This window comes from Chelonoidis abingdonii, chromosome 9, assembly GCF_003597395.2.
Source record: "Chelonoidis abingdonii isolate Lonesome George chromosome 9, CheloAbing_2.0, whole genome shotgun sequence".
In the NCBI taxonomy this organism is placed as follows: domain Eukaryota; kingdom Metazoa; phylum Chordata; order Testudines; family Testudinidae; genus Chelonoidis; species Chelonoidis abingdonii.
Window position 1 is genome coordinate 1,827,200 of NC_133777.1, and position 25,695 is coordinate 1,852,894.

General features: G+C 45.0%; 1 protein-coding gene across 5 annotated transcripts in view; it reads right to left on the reverse strand.

Annotated features, from left to right (window-relative positions):
• Window positions 1–25,695, reverse strand: part of PRKCB (protein kinase C beta) — a 272,295-nt gene that overhangs the window by 8,159 nt on the left and 238,441 nt on the right. For 3 of the 5 annotated variants that reach the window (XR_004372151.2, XR_012656472.1, XM_032769125.2), the window contains exon 16: window positions 24,997–25,137. Coding sequence is in view for 3 of the 5 variants with exons in the window: in XM_032769125.2 (XP_032625016.1) it covers window positions 24,997–25,137 (141 nt within the window). In the remaining 2 variants the exon portion in view is untranslated. Of the gene's footprint in view, window positions 1–784; window positions 2,234–24,996; window positions 25,138–25,695 lie in introns of those variants that run through there. The other 2 variants (XM_032769049.2, XM_032769243.2) reach the window with 1 other exon arrangement.

The window sequence follows — 25,695 nt, forward strand, 5'->3', positions numbered from 1 at the left end:
CACCAAACGAAATTAATAGGCAGCAGGTTTAAAACAAACAAAAGAAATATTTCTTCACACAATGCACAGTCATCCTGTGGAACTTTTTGCCAGAGGATGTTGTGAAGGCCAAGACTATAACAGGGTTCAAAAAAGAACTAGATAAATTCATGGAGCATAAGTCGATCAATGGCTTTTAGCCCAGATGGGCAGGGATGGTGTCCCTAACCTCTGTTTGCCAGAAACTCGGAATGGGTGACAGGGGATGGATCACTTGATGATTCCCTGTTCTGTTCATTCCCTCAGGGGCACCTGGCATTGGCCACTGTCAGAAGACAGGATACTGGGCTGGATGGACTATTGGTCGGATCCAGTCTGGCTGTTCTAATGAAGGGTGGGAGGAGGGGCATTGTTCTATACATACTGCAGAGATTGGTGGTGGTGCTACCAAAGGATGCCAGTTGATAGCTTCATGCTGTTTTGAAGGACACAGTCTACAGGAGTGAAAGGGGTAATTCAGCTCAGACCTATGGCCACACCCTGGGCAGTGACACTGGGGGTGGTACAAAAGTGGAGGAGACGGTATTGTGATGTGGGCTACTACCTGCTGTCACCGTACAGCAGACCTGGAAACTTGGGGGTATCCCAGGTTGGACTCAAACACGGTCAGCAATCAGAGATGATGTGCATATAACATTCTGATTCCCAAAGCCTCTCCATCCTGACTGAGACTTAGTCTCACGGTTTCTGGCATCTCAGAGTGCAGGACTGTGTTGAAATTCATCATTCACAAATAAATGCAGGGTTTTTTTGACATATTGTTTCTTATTTTTTATTTTATAATCAGTATTGGAAAAAGATTGGCACATTACAGCTCAAAGCAGCTTGATTCAAAGTGACAGCCCACAAACATCTGGCAGAATGGTACAAAAGGAAGTGATAGGATTGTCATTGTTTCACGAGAAACATCTTTCCTGAAGCTTTTTTTTTTCCCCTCCTTTTTTCAGATTCTAGGAACACAAACTTAGACTATTTAAATATCCAGCAACATTCTTTAAGGTAGGAATATTAGTGAAAACAAAATTCTTTACAGGTTTCATCAGATTTCACAATACTGCTAGACTTTAAATATCAGCTCATTTTCATTAATACCATTTTTGACACATTTAAAGCGCATGTAACAAACTGAATTAATCATTTTGGCATTTGAAAAAAACCCAAAAGGAAAAAAAAGGTTTGACATGAACTAATGTAAAAACCATGTCATGTATGGTGTTTACTAGGGTGACCATAGATTTGAAAGCATTTACAAGGGTTCTTTCAAACTTTCCTTTTGTAGCTGGATGATACACTTTAATAAAAAAAAACTACTAAGAAACTGCACAATCAGGAGAAATCTGTGTGAGCAATAGATTTGGTTTCCCCAGTTATTTAGTACTGCTATCAGGCAGTGCTGTGTCTGATGAAAAATTTTTTTTAAAAAAAGGCAAGAGATTTAAACAAACCAGGACTCAGGGTTGCATGTCAGAAAATAAGTCCCATGTCCAATCTCTTGACAAACTATTTGCCTGGGGGGCGGGGGAAATGGGACAGCGGGGGGACTCAAGATTAATTAGAAGCCTGCAAAGTTCAGTGTTCCACTCTTAATTCCCAGGTAAAATTTTAATGAAAACCACTTGCTTTGTCACTAACAGACTGAAATGACAGCAGCTATTTTCATGTGATTACATTAAAGGGCTAGATAAGTGAAAGAACAGAAAAGCAAGGCAAATACTTAGATTTCTCCCAGTTGTCATGGCCTGTAATTGGAGAGCTGTTAGACACCCATTTAATGATCTGTCGGTCAATGTACTGATATCATTAGCTAGGAGTAAAATTTGATTAAAACATAATTAAATTGCAGTACTTTTCACACAACAGTTGTCATTCAGAGAGGTCCCAAATTATGTGAAGACACTTCTGGCTTTGAAACATGGTCACTCTAGTACTGTTACAAAAGAAAAACCATGAAAGCAACTTTTGCAATGAAGAATGTCACCACAACAGCCGTTGGGACTGGGTGATAAAGATGCAGGAATGAGATCTACACAACTACTTAGCTCTTGACTTCAGGTTTTAAAAATTCAGAGTTAACAAAGGAAAATCCTTCGAATTCTGATTGGTCAATGTTCCTGATGACTTCCTGGTCAGGTGGAGTTAAGACGGGTGGATGGCGAGTGAAAAATCGGTCGAAGTTTTCCGCATTCCGTCCACACTATGAGAGGGAAAAAAAGAACTCGTGGTGGGTGGAGAAAACAAAACAAACTGGATGTGGTCTGCAGCAATCCCCTCCCATTCACACCTTGCAGAGCAGATTATTTCAATGAGGAAAATGAGAGAAAAGAAAAGAAGATGCAAAATACTTATGAGTTTTGTTAATTGCAAGGCTGTTTTCTCATGGAGTAGCCAGAGACTGATAACTTTCAGGCTGTAGCGTGGCTAGTAATTGCAGGAGTGGAATGAGATGGCAGTGCAATTACTTGCTAAGCTTTTCCCAGTTGCATGCAGTCATACTGTACCTGTTGAGCTATGCTGCTAAGCATTAGGCAGCTTCTGTTATCAAAGAGCATCAGTGTTATACCAATACACACCTCATCCTTCCCCTTCATTGCCTGGGAACTAGAAGGTTGTGTCATGAACCAACAGTTTAGATAGTTCCACTTGTCCACGTTTAAGTAGCGACACCTCAGCTTCTGCAGCTCTCACACTAGGTAACCCCTACGGGCTGAATGCCTAGCACAGACAAGGCCATTGTGCCACTGGAGAGATTTACAGTATTGTCCCCCCCAGCACACCTGTCAGACACCTCATGCTCCCACACAAATGCCAAATGCTGCTTGGATTAAACTTTCTTCCAGCAAAACCAACTCGTGTCAGCACCGCATGCAAGGAGATCACTGGCGGAACAGTTCTTGTGTCCCACACCACACCACTCGCTCCTGCATCATACGGTGCAGATACTGCAAGTGTGCATCTCTTAACAAGAACTGCTTTGGAACATGGATAGCACGAGGGAAAGGTGTGCTGCCTTATGACTCACAGGGAAACCGCTCCATTGAATTCATCTGGAGGGATGGGGAGAAGGTCCCCTTTATAATATAGCTCCCAAAAGAGGTAGCTTCTAAAAGTATTCAGGTCTCCTCTAGGGGTATGGCTACACTGGCACTTTACAGTGCTGCAACTTTCGTGCTCAGGGGTGTGAAAAAACACCCCCCTGAGCGCTGCAAGATACAGTGCTGGAAAGCCTCAGTGTAATCAGTGCTGCAGCGCTGGGAGCGCTGCTCCCAGCGCTGCAAGCTACACCCGTAGAGGATGTGGTTTACGTGCAGTGCTGGGAGAGCTCTCTCCCAGCGCTGGCGCTCCGACCACACTCACACTTCAAAGCGCTGCCAAATTTCAAGTGTAGCCATAAATTGGAGAGTGGGGAAGAGTCACTTTGAGAAAAGTGCAACCACTCCCCACCCTGGGGCGCAAAGGCTCCTCCTTTCTCCAGGACAACAAACAGCTTCTGGGCGTTGTCACATGAGCAGGCATCCTAGGGGGACTTGGTCTAGTGATCCCAGCTCAGGGCTGGGAGTCAGGAATTCACAAGTGTTAATCCTGGTTGTTACACTGACCCCTTGTGTGACCTCAGAAAAATGATACTCTCTGACTCTGCTTCCTTACCCGTGAAATAGAGATAATATTCACATGGGGGGAGGGAGCAAGAGGAGGGGGCTTAGTAAATATGACACTATTCATCTCCAGCGCTCTTGGCTGACTAGGCACTAAGTACTTCCTCATCCTGCCTCTCCAGATGCCACAACTCCTGAGAGCCCATGCAAGCAAGTGTGTTACCAAGGGGAGGAAAGACCATGAATGGAAAGGGAACAGGATTAAAAACTAAACCCAGACCATACCCTCCAGTGCTCGAAGTATGTGCCATGTCTGCCAGAGGGGCTGTGTTCCCCGGATGGGCCATCCTGGGCTGGCCAGCAGGCCACTAGAGACCACCACACACTGAGCTACACACACACCTTCACCTTCACTTTCCTTTAAAAAGTTTGCATTTGTTAAGTACTCCCTGGTGTTTCCACAGGACTGGTCCTCTTCCAAACGCTCTACATTCTCCGTAATCCCCCTGCTCCCCATGGTGCATGAGGTAGAGAAATAAGGACACTCTCCATTTCACAAATGGGGAAACTGAGTCAGAGAGGATAAGAGACCTATCCAAGGCCACAAGGGAGTCAGTGTCAGAGCCACAATTAGAACCCAAGAGGTTCCAGGTTTCTCATATTGTGCAGAAATGCGCCACTGCTATACCTTTCTGATAGATTCACTGGAGGTGACACTATAAAATAGCCAGCATGATGGTCCTCTGAATAGTAATTCTAGGGGCCAGAACCTCATTTGATGTCAACTGACACAGCTGAGAATTCGACCATAGGAGCTTTACATTTTCTGTATGGAACAAAGGGTTGGTTTAGGATGGGAGTGAGAGAAACCTGTCAAGTGTTTCACTTCACTTTGAATGTAAAAGAAAGTATGTAAAGAACTCCTGTAACCTTGGATACTGCTACAGAGAACTGGTAGATGGCTACTAGGTTATAATAGAAGCTCAGAAGACTTATCATTGGTCTATTATTAGGAAGTGACGCAGTTACAAACTGCTTGACTATACCTACCACATGCATATCACACCCTATGTGAACTGGAATTAATGCTTTACTTTAATGGTTAGTGAGCTGTATTTCTTATCAAAACTACCACACAAGTACTACACTCCTGGCACTGGAGATGCAGGAGTCAAGACCTATCTGCCTCCTTATCTCTCCTCCCTAATACACATCTCAAAAGTCCTGGAGTGGCTGAGAACAATGGGGCGAAGCTAGTGCACAGCTCCTTGATTTGTCGCCGCTGCAGACGTTCTAGGGTGGTTGAGAGGTTCACCTCTTCCACGCCACCGTCTTTTTTTCCTTCGTAGTAGACACCATCAGGCCACTCAGCGTCATCTCCTCCCTGGACTGTAAACTGACAAACCTGTAAGTCTCTGGAATATAAGGGCTTAAGAGATAGATGGTACACCGGCTATTGAGTGAGGAATGGAAAATGCTATGAGGGTAAGTTCACAGTTCCAGGCACTCTTGACGCTGAATGCCCCTTCCATGATGCTGCTCAGTCTTATGGGCCGTTGCGCCTTTAAGACCATAACTGGTCTCCTACTTGAAGGAAGCTCTCTGGTATATTTTATCATACAGGCCTTTTGGTCTTCCTGAGTATCCTTTAGGTTTTCTTTAGCAAGGGTAAGAATGTCGGAGGGTGCTTTGTAGGTTGCTTACAAAGTCAGAATGTTAAGTTCTGAGAGGGTGTACACCGCTCCATTGCTTGCTTCACAAGCTGTTCATGGCCCTTAAACTCGTGGATACCCAAGTTCAGATGGGTGAAAACCTAAATCTGGGATGTGGTAAGCCTGGTAAGCAAAGAGTAACTGCTGAACACTAGGTCCCAATTATGGAGTGTTTGTGATGAATTTATGAATATGGCCCCAAGTTCATTAAACCTCTTCGACCAGGCTATTGGTTTGATGTGGTATGTGGTGGATGCATGTTCACCCCCATGAGTTTTTTCACACGTTTTCCATGGTGCGCAGGAAATTAGATCCTGAATTGTGGATATGGGGGCACCAACTGGCAAAATGTCTTGTTAGGGCTGGCACAGTCAGCTTTAGCCTGGTGTTCTAGAGGATACTGCTTCCGGCCATTGGGATAGTAAGTATGAAAGTCAGTACGTACTGACTTTTCTGGGGTCTTTCTTGGGAGGACCGCCAGAATATCAGTACTGCGCTGGAAGATGGACTCATTTGGGAGTTGCTGGGAGGGGTTGACAGATCTTGGGGCTCTATCTTTGGTCAGGCTCACATGACTATCCTTGCAACGTCCTTGCCCATCCCTCCAGTGGAAGGATTTTCCCCGATCTGTTTTGGTTCTGTTCTCCCCAGCATGGACACTGGGATGATCATGGGCTAGCTTAAGGCTTTCCCGTATTAGTTGGAACACCAAATGTTTTTGCCGGCAGCCTTTTCTGGTGTCACAGAAGAATTTTTGTATAAAGTTTGGTCTATAAATGGGATGGGTAGAAGGAGCTGAGAGGCGGTGGGGAGCTCGTCGCGCCGCCAGTTTTGAAGGTTCATTGCTTCCTGTCAGTCTGGAACTGTTTCCTTGAGGCTGGAGCAACCAGGTTTTCTCAGATGTGGATTGGGCTTGGTCTGCCTGGAAGCATGTAGGTGAGTGGGGTTGTATTTCAGTTCTGGTGAAAACGCTCTCCGATGTACCTGGGGTATTTCAGACTCTGGCTGAGCATCTTGGGTATGGTTGTCTGTGATTCTGCTAGTTTGGCTGCTGGCCCCTCTGGCGTTGGGTTGAAAGTGGTTGCAATTGCTGTGCTGGTGCTTGGTTGTGTTCAGTCGGGCCTGGGACTGAGGTGCTGTGGCTGTTTCGTCGTTGGAGGGAATCCGGGTCGCACTACCTCTGTCTGGGTCCGGAACAGAGGTGGTTCATGTGGACGGCTCAGGAAAGAATGGGTCTGGAGCTTTGATGTTTTGGCTGCGTGTAACGCATTCCATCTCTTGGAGTCTGGTTGGCAAGTTCTCTCCCCGTAGACATGGGGATGGAAAATTGTCGTAGATTGAAACGTACATTCCTGACCAGCTGTTGTACTGGACAGGTAGTTTCAGTGTAGGCAAGTCTAAGCTTGTGAATGAAAGGGGTAAAATGGTCAGTTGGGCTTTGGGTTTGATGCGTTTGGGATCCACGAGGATTGGTGGAATAGTGACGGCTTGTGGCCGTGTTTCCAGGGTAGGACCTTCTTTCCCGCGCACTCAAATTTTTCCTTCGCTTAAGGGATTTGAGCTGTATTGGGCTGGGCGATCTTGGTTGTGATGGTGGTGCGTAATGATTGTCCTGTTGGGGTTCTTTGGGCAGTTGCTTTAATTGTAGTTATTAAACTTAAAGCATCTTCCACTGAGGGTCACTGGGTAGAGGTGAGTTAACTGGAGATTGGTGAGGTGGAAGGATAGGGTGTCATGTGGCTTTTCCCTTGGGTTGTAGGTGGGTTATGGGTTGCCGCTGTTGTAGGGGTTTATTGCGTCGGTGTGTCCTGGGGTATTCTTCCTTGACAGTAGGTTTCTTGCTTTCTGCACTGTGGCATCCCCTTGCTCCAAATCTCCGCTGGTGAGATTTTTGGTTTTCATTTGTATGGACATGTATGTCTCAGGAAACCATCCAAGACTGCTGGCCATTTGTATGAGGAGGTGCAGTTGGAGGGATATGCATTGGTTCTGACATCCAGGACTCAATAATTTTTCCAACGTAGTAGGCGTGTCTGGGCAATGCACATCTGGTTTCACTTTTTGGGTTTTGAAACGCGACGGGCATGATCCGGGGTTATCCATTCTGAATTGGCTTGCTTTGAAATAGTTTAATAATCCGTTTTCATTTTGTCTTTGGCATTTAGCTGCCATCTTGAGGTCACTGAGCTGTGGACCTCAGCTTACAATGTACTGGTCTTCAGGATGCTGTACAGGCAGGCTTTCAAATTTTTCTAAGAAAGCTCAGTGTCATCACCCTGCCTTTGTAAGTGGGAATTTCTTAGTGCTTGTGCGAAGAAGTATTGGAAGGGTTGTTAAGGAATTGCGGTGTTCTGTATGCTTAGCTGTTCTTACTGCCAGGGCTGTTTGTGAGTGTCTCCCTCTGTTTTTCACGTTGTTGGTGTTTTCCTTTCGTTGGAGGGCATACATTTTGTTGTTGTCTCTTTTATGGCTGCATCTATTTCTTCTTGTTTTACTTTGTAGGCCACTTTTTGGTTGTAGTTTGTCTTTTGTGGGCTACATCTTCCTTTGTGTTTTCTTTGTGGTTGCATTTGGTGCCTGTTTCTTTTGTAGGCGCAGTTTGATTTGTTCTTCTGTTTCTTTGCCTGGTTGCTTTTTCCAGTTGTCGCTGTGTTGCTTCTTTGATTTGTTCCTCTGCAATCAGTTTTGTCTTTCTTAGTTTAGGGCATCCCTTGGTAGTCATGGTTCCTGCTTTTTGTGTTGGGGTACTCTGGTGTTTATTGTCTGAACGTGCTGGTCTATGTTGTCTCTGGGGTCTGCTACACAGTGCTTTTGTTTTACGTTCTTTCTAGTAACTTTTACATGTAAATTAAGACCAGCAAACGATTTATTTGCAAGTGTGTTTTGTTGGGTACTTGGACTCAATGGGAGTTCTTTGTTTAAGCAAAAGACCTTTTGTCTGTAATGGCTTGGCTTAAAATGCAAGCAAACCTGAGCAACCTTAATGGTTGCATCGTTAAAATGAGTCAAACCTGGGGAGAGAAACAGGAAAAAAATTTTTCTGGCTTCTTTTAAAAAAACATTTTTCTTCTGCTTAAGACCTAGCAAGAAAGAAAAATAATATTCCTACTGGATTTGAATTCTTATCTTTCCACCGTAGGACATGTATAAGCATAAGTCCAGTTCTGACCTTGCGTCAAAGTGGGTGCTGCAATGACCTCCAAGCTTAAATTCAGATTGGATTTGATAGCGGTGCCAAGACCAGGATTACAGTGCTGCTCACGTGGTTCCCAGAACCTTCTGGGGGCAAAGATCAGATGCTGAGTCTACAAAAGGGAAATAACACTTCTTCTGCTCTTTCCTCCTCCGATTTTCGTTCAATTCTTGAAACACAACCGAGGATCAAGTTTTTTTCACCTCCTCAGAGTCCCTGAAATGCAGTTTTCAATCTAAACAAGAGAGTTTCCTCCCTCTGTTTTCTTCTCCCACAATTCCCTGATGAGTTGACTAGGAAAAATCCAACGGGTTTAAAAGAAAATTTATATAAGCTAAGAAAGAAAAGACAAATATTCTCTTTGTATCAAGATGACATATACAGGGTAATTGTTTAAAAGTAAAATGAATAAAAGCTTATCAAAAGAAATACAATTTAAACCATTTCCAGCACTAACACATGGTAATACAAAAAAACTATAAGCTATTGTTTGGTCTACTTTGTACTTACTTGGAAAAGAAGATTAGAGAAGCTGGAGATAGAGATATCTCATAGCGAGAGGGACCGCAAGAGAAACCGTACGACAAATAGGACGCACACTAAAAATTCCCTCTGAGCTTTGAAAATCCCGGTTTCTGATTGGTCTTGTTCAGGTGTTTGGTTCCCTTTGTTAACCCTTTACAGGCAAAAGAAACATTAATCCTTAGCTATCTGTTTATGACAAGAGCACATATGCTTTACATGCTGGGACTTCCCCAAATGAACTATCATTTGCTGAGAAAACAGATTTGCATTTTTAATAAACGTAATGTCGGTCTAAAAAATATTAAACAGCAAAGATGATACCTGTGAACTGTTCAAAATTCTCCACTTTTGTTCACCGACGAGGTTAAAAAAAAGACAATGCTAACATCTGCCTGCTCGCTAATAATGCAGCCCCTTTAGCATATTTTATGTCCTTACAGCCACCAGGTCAGCCACAATTATTCCTAAAACCACTGGACAGTTCAGTGAATAACATTAAATGCTAGCCACATAAGATGATGTTAAATGCTAACCACAGCCATGCAAAACCTGTTTGCTCATCTTCAGAATGTATTCTTCAGCCATAACGTATCCCTTTCCCATTGGGCAGATCAATGTCTCAGTTCAGCCAATCACTTAAGCCCCTACTTAAACTTAAACATGAGTTTAAGCTCATCCTATTCAGCAAAGCACTGAAGCATCTGATTCATAGATTTTAAAACCAGAACGGACCATTATGATTATCTAATCTGATCTCCTTCACAAACATGGCCACAGAACTTCATCCACCCATTTCTGCATGAAGCCTATAATTTAGATCTGAACTAGAGCATATTTGTTTTAGAAAGTATCAGAAGGGGGAGCTGTGTTAGTCTGGATCTGTAAAAGCAGCAGAGAGTCCTGTGGCACCTTACAGACTAACAGACGTTTTGGAGCATGAGCATTCGACGAAGTGGGTATTCACCCACAAAAGTTCATGCTCCAATATGTCTGTTAGACTATAAGGTGCCACAGGACTCTCTGCTGCTTGTTTTAGAAAGACAGCCAGTCCTGATGTAAAGGGTTCAAGTGATGGAGAACCCACCATAGCTCTAGGTAAGTTTTTTTCAATGGTTAATTACCTTCAGTATAAAAGTTTACACCTTATTTCTAGCCTGACTTTGTCCATCTTCAGCTTCCATTCAATGGATTTCATTACGCCCTCTTCTGCTAGATTAAACAGCTGCCCATGATCAGAAAAATTCTTCCCCAGTATAGATACTTAGAGACTGCGATCATGTGCTTAAGTGATTTTCTGAATCAGGGCCCAAATGTGCTCAGATCCCTCAAGATTTTTCCTGTCTCTTTTCCCCACGGTATTCTAGCCAGATGAAAGGCAAGTACACCTTGCCCCCCTTCCTCACAGGACCACGCCTCCATGCAATACATGGCAAACATCACTCCCAGTTCTGTATTTCGACCAGACGTGTTAACCTTTTAGCACTTTGGCGGGACAAATCACCTCATTTTCACTATGGAAAAGATGAGTCAGTCAGTGGTAAAACAAGAGGAACGGTCGGTTCTTAAATAGCTGAGGCCATGTCTACTATAGCCTCTACAGCAGTACAGCAATGGGGCTGTAGTGCCGTTGTGTAGATCCTTCTTACACAGAAGGAAGGGATTTTTCTGCCAAGTAGTTAATCCTCCTCTTTGAGAGGTGGAAACTAGGCTAACAGAAGAATTCTTCCATCGACCTAGCCACACCCATACCATGGGTTAAGTCAACCTAACTACGGTACTCAGGGTATGACATTTTTCATAGCCCTGAGCAAGGTAGCCAGAGCAATCTAATTTTTCAAGTGTAGACCAGGCCTTAGTTTAGCAGCAGTTAGAAGCTGGTCTTTGAACAACACGGTATTATCCATAAAAATGCCTGAGTCTTTCAAGATCAAGGCGGACAAAGAAGTTATGTGAGTTACAAAGATATTAAGCAATCCAAAGTGTAGATCCGGTGTGAACTAGTTCACTGCGATTCTCATCATTTATATTGTGCGGGGGCGTCAAATGGCACAGGGGAAATGCAGGCCCTGCACTGAGAAGCACAGTGTCTAGGACAAACACTGAGTGAGGGGAAGAGTTACAAATGTATGAACCAAGTAATCAGAGTGAAAGGCAGGTGGCCAGTTAGATGCTCTTTATACAGATAAACTGGGTAATTTCTCCACCCCCACAGACCTCTGTTCTGATATCCTCACACTCTTCCCACCCAATATTCCTCTCAGCAGAGAGAAATCGATTCTACAGGTCCCATGATGCAATTCATCTTAGGGAACAAAGGCTGAGAACACCAGAAGGGAACCCTCCATTCGCAAGGTAAGTGGCTGCTTTTTACTGAAGCAGAAAACACTGAAATTCTGTTTGCTCTCTTGGCCACCGTCCGCAATCAAAACATCTCCCAAGACTGCTTCCAACCTGTCATCTCTGCTAAGACTCAGAACAATCTTAAAAGGCAGCCAAGCTATAGATTTTGGAAAGAGAAGGTTGCAACAAAAGCCCTGATGGCACCTTAGCTTAGTGGCACTACTGGGGGCTGTTAAGAGGATGCTCCTTATTGCCAAATGATTCAGGGAGCAGAAGATAACCTAAAGACACATGCCCTCCCTCGCTCGGCATGATAGCTAGAAATGTCATAAGATGTCTAGAAATTAAGATGAAACAGCCTGATTGTCTCATACTGATCGTCTCATGCTGATCTGACAACCTACAAAATAGAAAATTTGAACGATATCCATCAAGACTTCCAGTTTCTTTGGCAACAGCTGGTAGCTATCCCAAGCCATGCAATGAAACACCAGACCTGGACTCTTACAAAAGATATTTTAGATGTTGGACACACTGGTGTCAGCAGTGAAAATATTTTCCTTTTCGCTAGCTGGCTGCCTGAAAGCCATCAGATTAGCATCAAAAATAGAAAATAAATTCACAAAAATGAAGTTGCCAGTTGCGCAAACCCTGGAGGCTCAAGAGAATGTGGAGATATGGGCTTTTCTAGGCCACTTTGTCACTAGCTTTTCCCCTTAGCAACAAGATAAAATCGACTATTGGGAAAGTAACTGAAAAAGGTTATCAGAATTGTAACATGCAGCATATCAAGAGCTACCTGCTAATTAGCAGATTCCATCCACTCCCATATATATTTAAAGCTTTGCAGTGCTTTGAAAATATACCTGTCACTGGCCATTAGCTTCACAAGTTCTTGGTGGAGAGACGTTTGGTAGCTCATTTGAAACATTTGGGGGCACTAGACCTGAACTTACTTTGAAGGGATGTGCTGCATGTTTTTTTAAACACTTAGTATCAACTACTTTAGGATTAATGGGGCAAGGTTTTAATGTTTGTGAAGTTCTTTCAGATCTTGAGATGAAAAATTCTACAGGGAAACAAAGTATTATTTTAATGTTTGTATTTCATCATGCTAACCAAAATAGCTACAGAATCCTGCATCAACAGATCATAACTCCTGCCATAATATCGGAAGGGCCTTTACAGTAAGAATATTTGAAAAGTTGTTCAGACACTATGAATTTATTTTCCAGATTTGTGATTAGGTGATTTTGTTCCTGAAGTTTGTAAAAATGTAAGGAAATTGCCTGCCTGCGCACTCAGGTCCATGTCTTCCGCCTCCAGGCCCTGCAGCGGTTTCTTTATGTGTGGGTAGTCCGGCATGGAGAGTACTGGCACACGCCTTCCTGCGCCGCTTCCGAGGGCTCCAGTACGACCGGCAGCTCCTTTATCTCGATCTGGGGTGTCTTCCGTGAGACCTCTCTGGGCTGCCAGTCTTCTACCAGGACCTCCTCTGGACCTGGAAACTGTTCTCTGCGACCAGGTCCGTGGTGGCCACTGAGGGGGCAGATCTCCTCGTGGAGCCCCTGCTACACAACCCCCAGCTCCATGTGCAGGTGGCGGAGTCCCCTGCGGTGCGCCAGAGGCTGGTCTTAGCGGGAGTCACCAGGGTCGGAGACCTCCTCGACTACAACCGGGGAGACTGGCTGGATCCCCTGATGCTCGCACAGCGTATGGAGCTCTCCAGACCTTGTATTCCCCGGCATGTACTATAGGAGGTGAGGGCCACTTTGCTGCCTGCTGCTAGGGCCTACCTTGACCGGGTCCTCCATGAGGGCACGCCTCGCTCACCCTCCATCCCAGGCCCTCCGGACCTTTTCATCGGGCCCCTGCCCCGTGGACCCGACCGGCCACCCACTCCTTCTCCGCAAGTCGGCTGCACGATCTGCAGCCGGTCTGCTTCCAAACCATGCCAAGGAAACATCTCTACACACTCATGCTCCACACCCTTCACTTCCTCACCCTCGTGTCCTGCCCCGACACAAAGTGGCGGGACCTCCTGCCACCTCTCGAGAGTGAGGAGCCCCAGTGGGCCAGCCTATACTCTACCTGGTCCCGAGGCCCACCGGGGATATCAGTTGGCAGCTCTTTCATGAGGCCATGAGCACGGGAGTGTATTTGGCGTGGTTTAACCCTACCCCAGACACCTCCCCCTCTGCAGCATGAGGGAGACCCTGGCACACATTTACTTAAGAGTGCGCCAGGTTGCAGCCCCTATACCGGCTTCTCACCAATATCCTGTTACGTTTCTGGCTGCACTTTTTCCCCTCACACCTCCTTCTCTACACGCTCCCTATCCGTAGCCCCACAAAGTCACAAGACCTCCTGGTCATCCTCCTCCTTGCCCTGGCTAAAATGGCCATCTACACAACCAGGGAGAGGAGGCTGGCCGTTGGAGACTCCTGTGATTGTGGGGCTTGTTTCCGATCCTTGGTCCGTTCACATATCCGGGTGGAGTTCCTCTGGGCGGCATCCACTGGCTCCCTTGACGCCTTCGAGGAGCAGTGAGCGCTGTCCGGGGTTCTCTGCTCGGTGTTCCCGTCAGGCTCCCTTCTTATGACCCTTTGCACTCCTGTCCCTGTTCTTTTATTAGTTGTCCCCCAAAATCAATTGGGTTTTTGAGGTCCTGTGGATCCTCCCCTTAGGCTGGGGGGGGGGGATCCATTAGCAGTGAGTGGGTTTCCACCCACCCAGTTCCCAGAAACCCAATAGGTAATAGCTCAAAGTCACATAACTACAATTTTGGGGAAAAGGGAGGGAGGTTGTGTCATGGCAAAATAAATGCCCTAACCAAAAGAGAGTTGGAAAATGACCCAATGTGAACTGCTTACAATCCAAAACGCAAAGGTTGAGGGCTATAACTAGGGATCCATGTTGTGCTGTTAAGATAGTGATTGTTGAAATGACCTTGAAGAGCTGCTGCGCTGCATATTTTAGATCAGAGCCGTGCCTCCAGGGTTCTTGTTCTTCATGGATCCTAATTCAACTTTCATCCTTGTATGAATGAGATGTGACAATTGCTCCTTCTTTCTTTAAAGGTTATGGAGACATTTATCAGCAAACCAGCTATCCCAGCCCCTAGTACCTTAGAGCCCTCATGCACCATACCCTGGCATTTCACTAATTAATACAGCAGGCAGCTGTGCATAGGAATACAAACACAAGGCCAATTCCTTTCCAAACAGATTGACAAGTAACTTTTTAACAGGTTTTTCTTTTGAAGGATGAGATAGCCTTATTCCATTGGATAAGTGATACAGAGAAGAATTCACATTGCTGTCGGCTGTAACAAATGCTCTTTACATCAGCACCGAGTTTTACTGCTTCCAAAACTGAGCTCCTCTTTAAGAGGAGAAAAACATCCCATAGTAATTTTTCTGTTTAACAAAAGCCACCTGGGGAAAGCAACCCACCCCAGTTTAGTACTCTCTGGGCAAACACGCAAGACTCCATCCTGAACTGAGAAAGTGGGAATCTATTTCACACAAATCCTCAAAGTATCCTGTCTAATATTTATAGCCACTGCAGAATGGCCTTTTTATTTTGTTTGGGTTTTTTCACAGCTACAGAAATAAAACTGTCAGTTTAGAAGATAGCCTTTTTGTTTTACCAATATCTTGCTTGATTTCCAGTGGAGACAACAAAGACATAAAACATTTCCCCATTGATCCTGGGGATGCAATGAAAAACCACAAAGCTGACTCTGGCTATTTTCACTATTATGACAAACATCTTCCCCTATTCCTGAAGTTCAGCTCAGATGGTGCATTGGACACACCCTCAAACTCTCATTGTTACAGCTTGCAAGCACCTGATCATAATGAGGGAGATTTTCAAATGGCACCTAACCTAACTCTCACTTTTCACAAAGCAATCGCTCTGCATCTGACCTATCAGTCCTCATCTTCAAAGGAAACCTGCACAACGCATTCAGAAGACGAGCCGGGGAACTTGCATTCATAACTTTGCGAGACACTAAAAATCACCGTCTTTATAAAAACATTTATGGATTTATGGCTTATTACAACAATTTGCATCCCACGAGCGCCCCTTTTTCTCCTATAACTATATGGGTGTTAATGGGCCAGAATGGTCCCTGAGAACCAGACATGACAAACCCACAGAAATTAGGTTTGTTTTTGGCTTAATTGGCTTGCGAGTTGCTTGTTGGCTAGTTTTTGGCTTTTAGCTAGTTGGTTGTTGGCTTGTAGCTTGTTGCTTTTTTTTTGATCGGCTCCCGGCAGCAGGGGCCAGGATGAGAGAGTCGGGGGTGCACAGCAGGCCCACCCCAGTTCCAGACTACACCGGGGAGATCTAGTCACAGAGTGTTGGGGTTCTTAGGGACTGGCTTGTTTTGAAATGGGATTACCAGTAGTTGGACTTTTGGCTTATTGTGAAAGTTGGGGTGCTTATTTTCCACGTGAAAGTTGGCAACTGTGGTGCTAACTACTTATGCTAAACTATCTGTATTTAGCTCAGACGCTCTGCGTGCCTTTCCCAGATCCGAGGAAGGACTCTGTGCAGCTTGAAAGCTCCTCGCTCACCAACAGAAGCTGATCCAACAAAAGCTATTACCTCACCCACCTTGTCTCCTATGGGCAGTGTGCCTGATTCTGCTACACTCATTCCCTCTGCGGCAGACTCTCAGCGCATGGTTGATTTCAATGGAGCTAGGACCTATTACAACAGCAGTGGATTTGCCCCATTGAGTAGTGTCATAAATGGATAGGTAAGGTAAGGGTTAAGTTTCTTTTACCTGGAAAGGGTAACCAAACACCTGACCAGAGGACCAATCAGAGAACTGGATTGTTTAAAGTCAGGGGCGGGAATTTGTATACCAGGGGTCTTTGTTGTTTGCTCAGCTGTGAGTAAACAAGGTTTCCTCCTAACTCCATCTTATCTTAAAGTTTCTTCTAAACATCTGTAAGTACCCAGGGAACGCAAAGTAATTCGGCTATGATGATCTTTGTGGTGTATTTACCTGTATGTTGATTTGTTGGACTGGTTTAATTGGGCTATCTTTAAATCAGACTGTTTTTTCATATCTTCTTATAAGCAAGAGCCTGTATTGAGTTTCTTAATGCAAGATTATTGTTTTATATTTTCTTTCTATTTTTATATAAACTTTTTCTTTTAAAACGTGTGGAAGTTTCTTTTCCTAGGGAGGCAAAGGGAAGGGAAAAGCCAGGCTGTGAGCTATTTTCCTATTGCTTTCAGGGAAGGAGCAGGCTACGGGGCAAGAGACAAAGAATCATCTCTGTTCTCTTGTGGTTGAAGTTTTTTTCCTGTTACTGCTACGAGAGCAGACACGGGGGAAGGCAAAGCCAAGCTGGTGGCATTTTGCATCTCAATTGTCCTGAGGGTAGAGAACGCTTATCGCTTGGGAAGTAGAGAAACCGGTTTCTGTGCAAGGCGGGGAAGGAGGGGAGAAGGGATTTTTTCCCCTGCTTTTAGCATCCAAGGGATTTGGAATCTGGAGGTCCCACCCAGGGAGGGTTGGGGACACCAGAGAGAGGAAAGGGGGAGGTCAGGCCCCCTAAAGTAAATTACCTACCTGACCTGGTGGCAGCCCAAATACCCAAGCTGGTAGTGAGCTTGGGGGAGTTTCAGGTAAGCCCCCAGACTTTTGGACGCAAAAGTCCAGGTTTGGGACAGGACCAGATTGTGGACGCTAAAGTCCAGGCCTGGGACTGGGAGGCTAGATTACCACAAGTAGTATTTTATTCAGGGCGCAGTACCACTGAAAGCACTGGGTCTGCTCCATCAGAGTCAGAGTGCTATGAAAAGGGACCAGAGTTTTCAAGTATTTTCCTTCTAGCAAGGTTTTCTGGAATGCTAAGAGGAGAGGTTTAAAAAGAGGGCACTTCATCGCCTTATAACATATTGCCTTATTCCATCACCTACACATCGACACAAATTATACAGAATGAAAATAAAAAAACAGGCAGGTAATTTTTGGCCAGACTCCAAGTCCTAGTTTAACAGCTGTCTCTGCTTCAGAATCCTTTTTGCAACTGTTGCAGTGAGACAGAAAACAGGGTTAAAAAACAACCCTCCCTGCAATTCAGTCCACATGAAGAGGCAAAAGATGATGAATCCTCAGCAAGCCAAGTTATCGCACATACTTCCATTAGCTCAACTTGGAGTGCATCTTCCTAGCTATCCTGGTCCATACGGTGGGAAGAAAGAACTGTTTATGGGTAAGCATGAGAAGTTTAAACAAGCACTGTCCATGACCATGAAATGCACAAAGTCCTGATTGCTTTGTAATCATGCTTTGCACTTATAAAGCATCTTAGCAGAAAAATGAGCAGCTTGGGAACGAGACAGCATTTAGGGCTGCCAAGATGCTGTACTGATCATTTTGTCTACTTAACTTCTAAAAATTATACTAAGCACAAGGATGGGTGGAAATTATGCACTGATAAAGAAGTGTTTGGATGAAACAGATTCCACTCCCCTTGTCCCCTTTTCACAGCCAGGAGAGGGAGAGACAGTTATGCAGAATTACAAGATACATTAGTGTGCTGCTAATCCTTTGCTCACCAGAGTGGGCCTTCACCTCCCTTGCCCGGCCTTCAGAGAGGAGCACTATGGGGTCTCTGGGGGAGCAGGGTTGCTTTTTCCTAAGGACCCCTAGCAATCACACAAACCATACAAATCTCAGCCTATTGTGAAGAGGGGTTGTTACAAGCTGCTAATGGCCAGTGCCCTATTAAGGGTGGCATTTTCAAAGGAGAAGAGAGGATTGAAATGTGCCATCTCCAACCTGGGGCAAAGGCTAGAGAGGGTGACATTTTTAAAAGCCCCTAAGTGACCTAGAAGCCAAAATCTCATTTGCAAAAGTGACTCGGTCAGATTTTGAAAAGATATTTCATTGCCTGAAGATGCAGACAGGCACCCAGCGGGGCTGACTCCCATGGGAGTTAGGCACCTAGTGAGAATTTCAAAAGTGCCTGTCTGAATGTTTAGGTGTACAAATAGCTTTAAAAATCTAGCCATTAGGAGTCTTAGTCCTTAACTGGGCTCCTAAGTCACTTTTGAAAATGGGTCTTAGGTGCATTTGAAAATGTTACCTCCCCCCCCCCACCAAATCTATATGCAGGGATACACTGGGAACACTTCTGCATACTGAGTACATATTTTCAGTATGCAAAAAAACTGGTTAATAATATAGGTCCCAGTTCTTCACAGCATATACTTAATTTTAAGCATATGCTTCTGTCTCATTGACTTCAATGGGCTTTAAGCACTTGCTGAAATGTTTTGCTGAATCAGGGCTGCTAAGTCTCTTCTGTAACAAAAAGGTTTTTCAGAAGAGAATGAAAACATAAACCAAATCATTAAAATGAGGTCAGAGAGAATGATCTTGAGGGGGACAGAGAAGAGCTCATGGTTTTACCCTCACTATAGGTTTTCTGTATGTCCATTTTGTTAGGGGGAAAAAACATTTAACTTTAAAACATTGACTAGTTGGGGATTTCTGCTGTATCCAGCTAGAAAACTGTTCTCCATTTGACTGAGCCTTACCATGCTGTAGAGTGCACACATACTGAGGTACCGTTCAGTCACACTGCACAGTTACATGTGCTTGCCTACAGAAGAGCTGCCCACTAAACCCTTAACCATCTCTGATTCGGAAATGGCTCAGAGGGTCTCCTGGACTCACCTCACCACAACAGAGGTTACAGCAAGAAAAATGAGCTAGGAGAGCATAACTGACTCATTTCCTAGGTAACTGGGTCTGTAAATAGTATTTCAATATTCATTAACTCAAAATGATTCAACTAAGATCTAATTTATGCAATTAGATAATTATTAAATTACGAATTAAAAAAAAGCCTCACTGACTTCCTTGTTGTCAGTACTTCTGTACTCTGCCATTTGATTTCAACGCTTTCAGAGTGAGGAGACTTTTCAAATCACTAGGTTTTATGTAAAGTAAAGGAGTAATTAGACACCAAAAACAATAATTATCTCAAAGAGAAGCAGAGCGAGTGTGTAAACACACTTCTCAGGGCAAGCGCCACCAGGCAGGGAATTGGTATGCAGAGACCAAACCTAAGAGCAATGAAGCACAGCCCCTTGTCAGAATCTCTGACTTTCTGCATACCAGAGACAAGCTGCAGCCCGGATCTCTTCTTACAGTCACTGTGATAAAGATTAATCAAGCACCACAGCAGGAACCAAACCACAAGATCGCAAGACTGTATTTTCAGCACCAAGGACAGAGCAGACCCAACTCAGGCTGAATAATTAACTGTCTGGTTTTGCTTGTTTGTTTTAAAATTACACAATTTTCCAAGAAGTGAAGCGTGGCCATTCAGGGCAGCCAGACAAGGGGAGAGTAAACAAAGGCTACATTTGAATCCAGCCGCTGTGTCTGCAGAGCTGCTACAGAATTAGGAAGACACTGCAAGGAGTTCTTGGGTGCTATGCAAAAGTGGAGATTAGTGAAGACAGTCCCCAGCAAGAGTTATGTATAGACAGGTGACCACCCAGTGTGGTAAAGACGCCACCAGAGCTGAAACACAGCAGATGAGGATCTGACCCAGCCCAGCGCCAACTCACTCCCATTAGCTTCTTAACTGGCATCTGTATGAGAGCAGTGGCCGCTCTGGCCTCTGGCCTTGTGTACAGTGCAAACCATTTTGCTGTGTTTGAACAAAGCTGTCATCAACTGAATTAGCTGACCTGATCCTGAACTCAGTGGGTTCTGCTCTGTGCTGACCATGGAATTGTGATCAGCTTGGCGTCAGCTGACTCATGTTCAAACATGGCAACGTTCGGTAGTGCAGACAAGCTCTCTACACATGTGCACATGTGTGTCCATATGGAGACTTATCTACAGTCTGTATTTTAAAACCTTGGTTGACACGAAAAGTTCCATGTCATTTATTGTCTTTACATTATTTCAATGGCTAATCTGAAATAAAAAAAAAAAAAAGATTTCTGTGGAAGTGAAAAAGACTATGTGAGCACATACTGCCATTGCGTGCACCTTTCTGCCATTAAAAGCCTTAGATTACAGGTGAACTTTTAAAAGTTATCACAAACTCTTCCTCCCTCAAGGATATTTTAAACCCAGATTTTCTGTATCCCTGTGACTGTGAATCGGCATTTTGATAACCAGACTGCAGCATTTTTTAAAGAAAGTCTTCCTTTCCTTTGATTTCCTTTTGGCAGATGGCATTAAACGAACATATATTTTTCAACACAGATGCATGGCTGTTGAAATATAAATCATCAGCAGGTACCTGAGTCATCTTAATCCTCACTAATCCAAAAATCTACTGAACCTGCTTTAATACCAATCTCCCTTTCCTATCAAATGTTAAAATATTTCCCACGGCAAGCTGTTAGATGAGAAACAACAGACAATAGCTTACCATGCTCCATTCCAAGGTCCACGTTCAAAGGAAATTTTAAAGAAATAAGACATTTACAGCAGGACACAATTTGAACATTTTAAAAACAAACACATTGAGAGAGCGTTTTTGACAGAATTCAACTTTTTGCATTAAAAACAAACAAACAAAAAGATGCAACGTGTGGCAGATACAGTAACAGGACATCTGGCTCAGGAAGAAACTGGTAAATGGCAGGAGAGGAAGAAGCAGGTCTGGTTAGAAAATGAGCACAGATGGGGAAAACTAGCAGTTACAAATTTCAGGAAAAATGGATCACTGCCAAACGAAAGTCACTTTCTGAGCTTCCTGGGCCCTGTGTTAGATGCTGCAATTTCCAGACACATATTAAAATACATGGCATTATCCTCACCTCTCCTCGAGTTTTCAGCCCCACATGGGTTTTCATTTTTGAACATTAACATAATATACACAAATATCTCCTGTTCTGAGCATGCAAATCAGGGTCTGGCTTTACAGCTGACCCAAAATGATTCACCAGCTGTGATGATTTGGTGAATCTATGTACAACTTATGAATTCCAGTCTGAAATTATGAACTCTTTGTTACATCTCTCTATCAAACTGCAAACTCCATTTTGATTGTGAGGCTAGTCTGCTTTTCTGCTGTCTTTTTACCCCCACCTAGGGATACCATCCAAGGGGTGCTGACACAAGGTTAGTAATGCAGGGTTGTTAACCTTGATAGTCTTCTATTCAAATGGAAGCACCCTTGGACAAAGAAGACAGCCAGACTAGAAAAACAGCTCACCCAGGTGGTAGTAATCATGCAACTGAATGAGCTGGTGAGGCACTCTCAACACCCGACGGGGCTGACTGGGGGAGAGACACCTGACAATGGGGACTGCATCTTTATGAAAGAAGGACTCCCCCCAGCTGTTTTAAAGAGAGAGGGAGATGAGCAGAGGCAGAAGTAGAAAGCAAGGCTGTGCAGAAGGAAAAGGGGGAGGATCCTGGACATGCTAGCGGACTCCCACTTCAGCCCCAAGAACAGTCCAGAGTGGTGAGGGAACTGAGGCAGGGAAGGGAGTGTGAGTATTTTATTGTTTTGTCTGGATCTGTTAGTTCTTGTGCTATGTAAAGAGAGACAGGTTTTGGAACTCTTGTTAGGTTGCATGTTATGTGCTTCAACTGTCACACGTTCTTGGAGAAGTGAACAGTGAACACACAGTTGGAGCTCTGGGGAAGAGCGGGCCTGCGCTACTGGGATGTTTTGGGAGGTCAGCACAGGTCCTGGCAGCTGGACAGTGAGTTTCAGTGAAGGGGAGCAGATGGAGTTCGTGCTCAGGAAGTATGCCATGGAGGCCAAAGACAGATGATGCCAGAGCCTAGCCAGACCAAGAGAAGTTCAAAAGCACATGGGTTCAGCTGCTTGGCAAGTGTCTAGCATGGGAAGCTTTACCAGGGCTGTGACAGCAGCAAGGAAACCTCTTCCCACACAGGGTACGACCTACAACTTCCTCCCCTTTGAGTCATGGTGCACAAGGCAGCAGTTTAGACTTCATGGATAATCCTCAACCAGGTGTCACCCACTCCCTTGAGTCTCAAAATGTCCAATACGCTTTTAGTTGCGAGGAATGGGGCATTTATTTATCTGGGAATATGGTCAGAGTGCAAATCCCACAGCAGCAGATCTTGGGTCATATGTGCCTGAATTCCTTTTCGTAGGACAGCAGAGTTCCTTCACTCCCAGACAAGACTTCAGTAAGCTGGAGTTCTTTGTAAATATATAATAGTAATTTAAACATAATCATGTTCGAGCACATGGTGGAAAGCCAGAGTCCTTCCGGGGCTTGGTGGGGTCCACAGGATCCATGTGGGACTGGGAGACTCAGAACAAATGAGCACAAGGAGGAACATAAGTATCATTATCCCAGTTCTGCAGATGCAGACAGGTGTCCCAGGTCATACGGGGGTTGTGGCAGAGCTGGGAACAGAATCTGATTTCCCAGGGACCACTCCTGTGCCCTAACAGGAGTCTTGGCAACACTGCATAAGGTAATGAGCGTGGCAAATGGGGAGCTGTCACGCAGCTCGGGTGGTGCTAACTTTGCCCACCAGCTGGACAATTTCTCCATTCTGAACTGTCAGGCAAAGGGCTTTAAAAGGGAAGAGGGTGCTAGAAAAGATTGGTGTTTAACCAGAGATATGGAATGCTAAATCGTCTCCTACAGGCACATGCTCCATGCATTCCATGTGCTGTTAATAGCGAATGAGTATCCTCGGAGGGAACCAGTTCTTAGAGTAAGTCTGGGCATTTCGTTACAGGAAACTGGCCCCATGAAGGAAGCCGCAGTGATGAGATCAGGATACAGGTAAAGGTACAATGAGAGTAAGAATAATAAAATGTTCGGAAATTAAGACCTGAGAGAGAAGGGTCAGGACATGGGGCAAAACTGCTAAGAAGAGCTAGGACAGCTGCATACAGATACTGCTGGGATGTTACTAATAGAGCAAAGATTTATCGTCCTCCACCTCGGAGGACAGAAAAATAAACATGGCCTTAAGCTGCAGTGAGGAAAATTGGGGTTAAATTTAGGGAAAGCTTTTGAAACTGGGATGGAACAAAGGACTTTGGTATCCTCCTTTACTTGAGACAGTCGGACCCAGATGCACATTTATCAGGAGTGGGTCAGGGATAATTGAATCACTTCCGCCATAATGCAGAGGGACGTACTCATGACCAGATGGAGCTTCCTTCCAGCTCAACCTGAGGTTCCTAAACACGAATCCTGTGAATCAGCTTTAACTTTGGGTCTACGGGATCACGCAGAGTGCAGGTATCTGACCCAGAAAATGACAGACAAGTGAGGAACAGGACACACACACACTCACACGCACACGCACACACAAAGAAGTGAGCAACCTAAGGACAAAGCTGGAGACTCCAGGAAGTAGATTGTAATAAGGCTGTTATGCCCTTAGCTTCTCAACACCACATGGACGGCCTATGGGCGATTATTGCCATATGGTCGTTGCAGAAAGGGACAGAGGAGCAGGAGACCCATCTCTCTCTCTCTCATACTGATATGTTCCTCATCACTGTAGTATTTGAGCCCGTCACAATCTTTAAGGTATTTATCTTCGCAGAACTCTTTTGAGGCAGGGCATCGCTATGACCCACGTTGTATGGTGGAGAACTGAGGCAGAGAGGTCCTACAGGAACACCACGGCAGGTCCCCTAAGAGCTAGGATAGCGCTCTACCTATTGGGCCATCCTTCCTCTCACATCGGGCACGGAACTCTATTTTGTTATTCAAAATGTCTCCTTTCTCCTCCGATTTCTGACTCATATGCCTCAAGCACGGTGTTATACAGACTGAAACGCATGCTGCATTACTGGCGGCTCAAACTGCCTCTCAGTGCCAGCCACATGCTGTCAAAGTACTGATTCCTCTTACCCACGGTAGCTAAACAGACTCCAGACCACTGGCAGACCCACCTCTCAGAGTTTAGAGCCTACATCCAGCAATATATACTGCACATTTCTCCCATCCCCCAGAAGTACCTATAACCTGCATCCCAGCTAGCAAAGTCCAGCAGGAAGAAATACAGAAACAATGCAAGAAACTCTGATACTCCTTATCCCAAGGATTCTCCTCTGGCTTTCTGCTAATGCTCATACACAATTCAAGCTCCATATTTCCTGGGCTTCATCTGGGGTAGAAGCCAGTGAGTGAATTGCTGCTTCATTATCAATTCAGACTTAGCATATGTTTCCGAGGTAGATGTTAAGAGGCAGTTTAGAAAGAGACATTTTTAGCTTCAGAGGGAGAACAGGAGAGAGTGACCCAGGTGCTAACGATTTGAGAGGTGTTGCAATGCAATAAGATCCCTCAGCCAACACACATAGGCTTTCTACCTCTGTACTCTGAAGACAAGATGAGGGGCCCCGCTAGGCAGAATGATTTAGTCTCTTAGGATGGTTGCTAGACATGTGCCTGCGTTATAGGCGTGGGATCTCCTAAATATATAAAGTGTGGGATATGTTCATCGAGTGGGCAAGGAAAGTAGCATCTGCACATATGCTTGTGTATGAGCGCGGGGGGAGAGAGAGAAAGTGTGTGTTGGAGTGGGGGTGGGGGAGGAAGAGATAGAGAGACACTTTAATACAATCAAACTTACAGCCTTTGGCTTGAACGGAGGTTGAACCTCTTTGCGCTCGAGTTTCTCCCAGTCGATATATCGGAAGAAGGCATGTTCCTTGATGTCCCGCTCCCCTTCAGGGCCACATCCCAGGCGTTTGCCAGGGTGCTTGGTCATTAGCTTAGAGAGAGAGAGAGAGAGAGAGAGAGGAAAAGAAGAAACATGCATTGACAAAAAGCCAAACTGCTTCAGAAAATCCCACCAATAAAACGGGAGCAAGAGGCATCTGAGACCAACGTTACACTGTGACCCAGTCTGCCAGGCACAGAGGGACAAACCTGGTCACCTAGCATCAAACCATCTCCCTCAACAGAAAACTCCACAACAGGGCCCAGAAACACAGCAAGGATTCCCAGACAGAGTCTCCTCTAAATTCTTCCATGGGCACCCCCGCCACTGCCAGAGCCCTGCCCTCCTCCTCCCCCTCCCCATCCCACATGGGGCCGGCATCTCTGCTCATCTCCCCCCCTTCCTCTGCACAACACCCCACTTTTTTGACAAAAATGGGCATTTGTCCCGTTTACTCTTGGCAGCTGATCAAGTTGGCCAAGAACAAATGGGACAAACGCCCATGTTTGCCAAAAACCGTTGGGACGGCCAGGACAGGGCTTAAAAAAGGAACTGTCCCGGTCAAAATGGGATGTATTGTCAGCCTCTCTTTTCACAGACCCAGTAAGA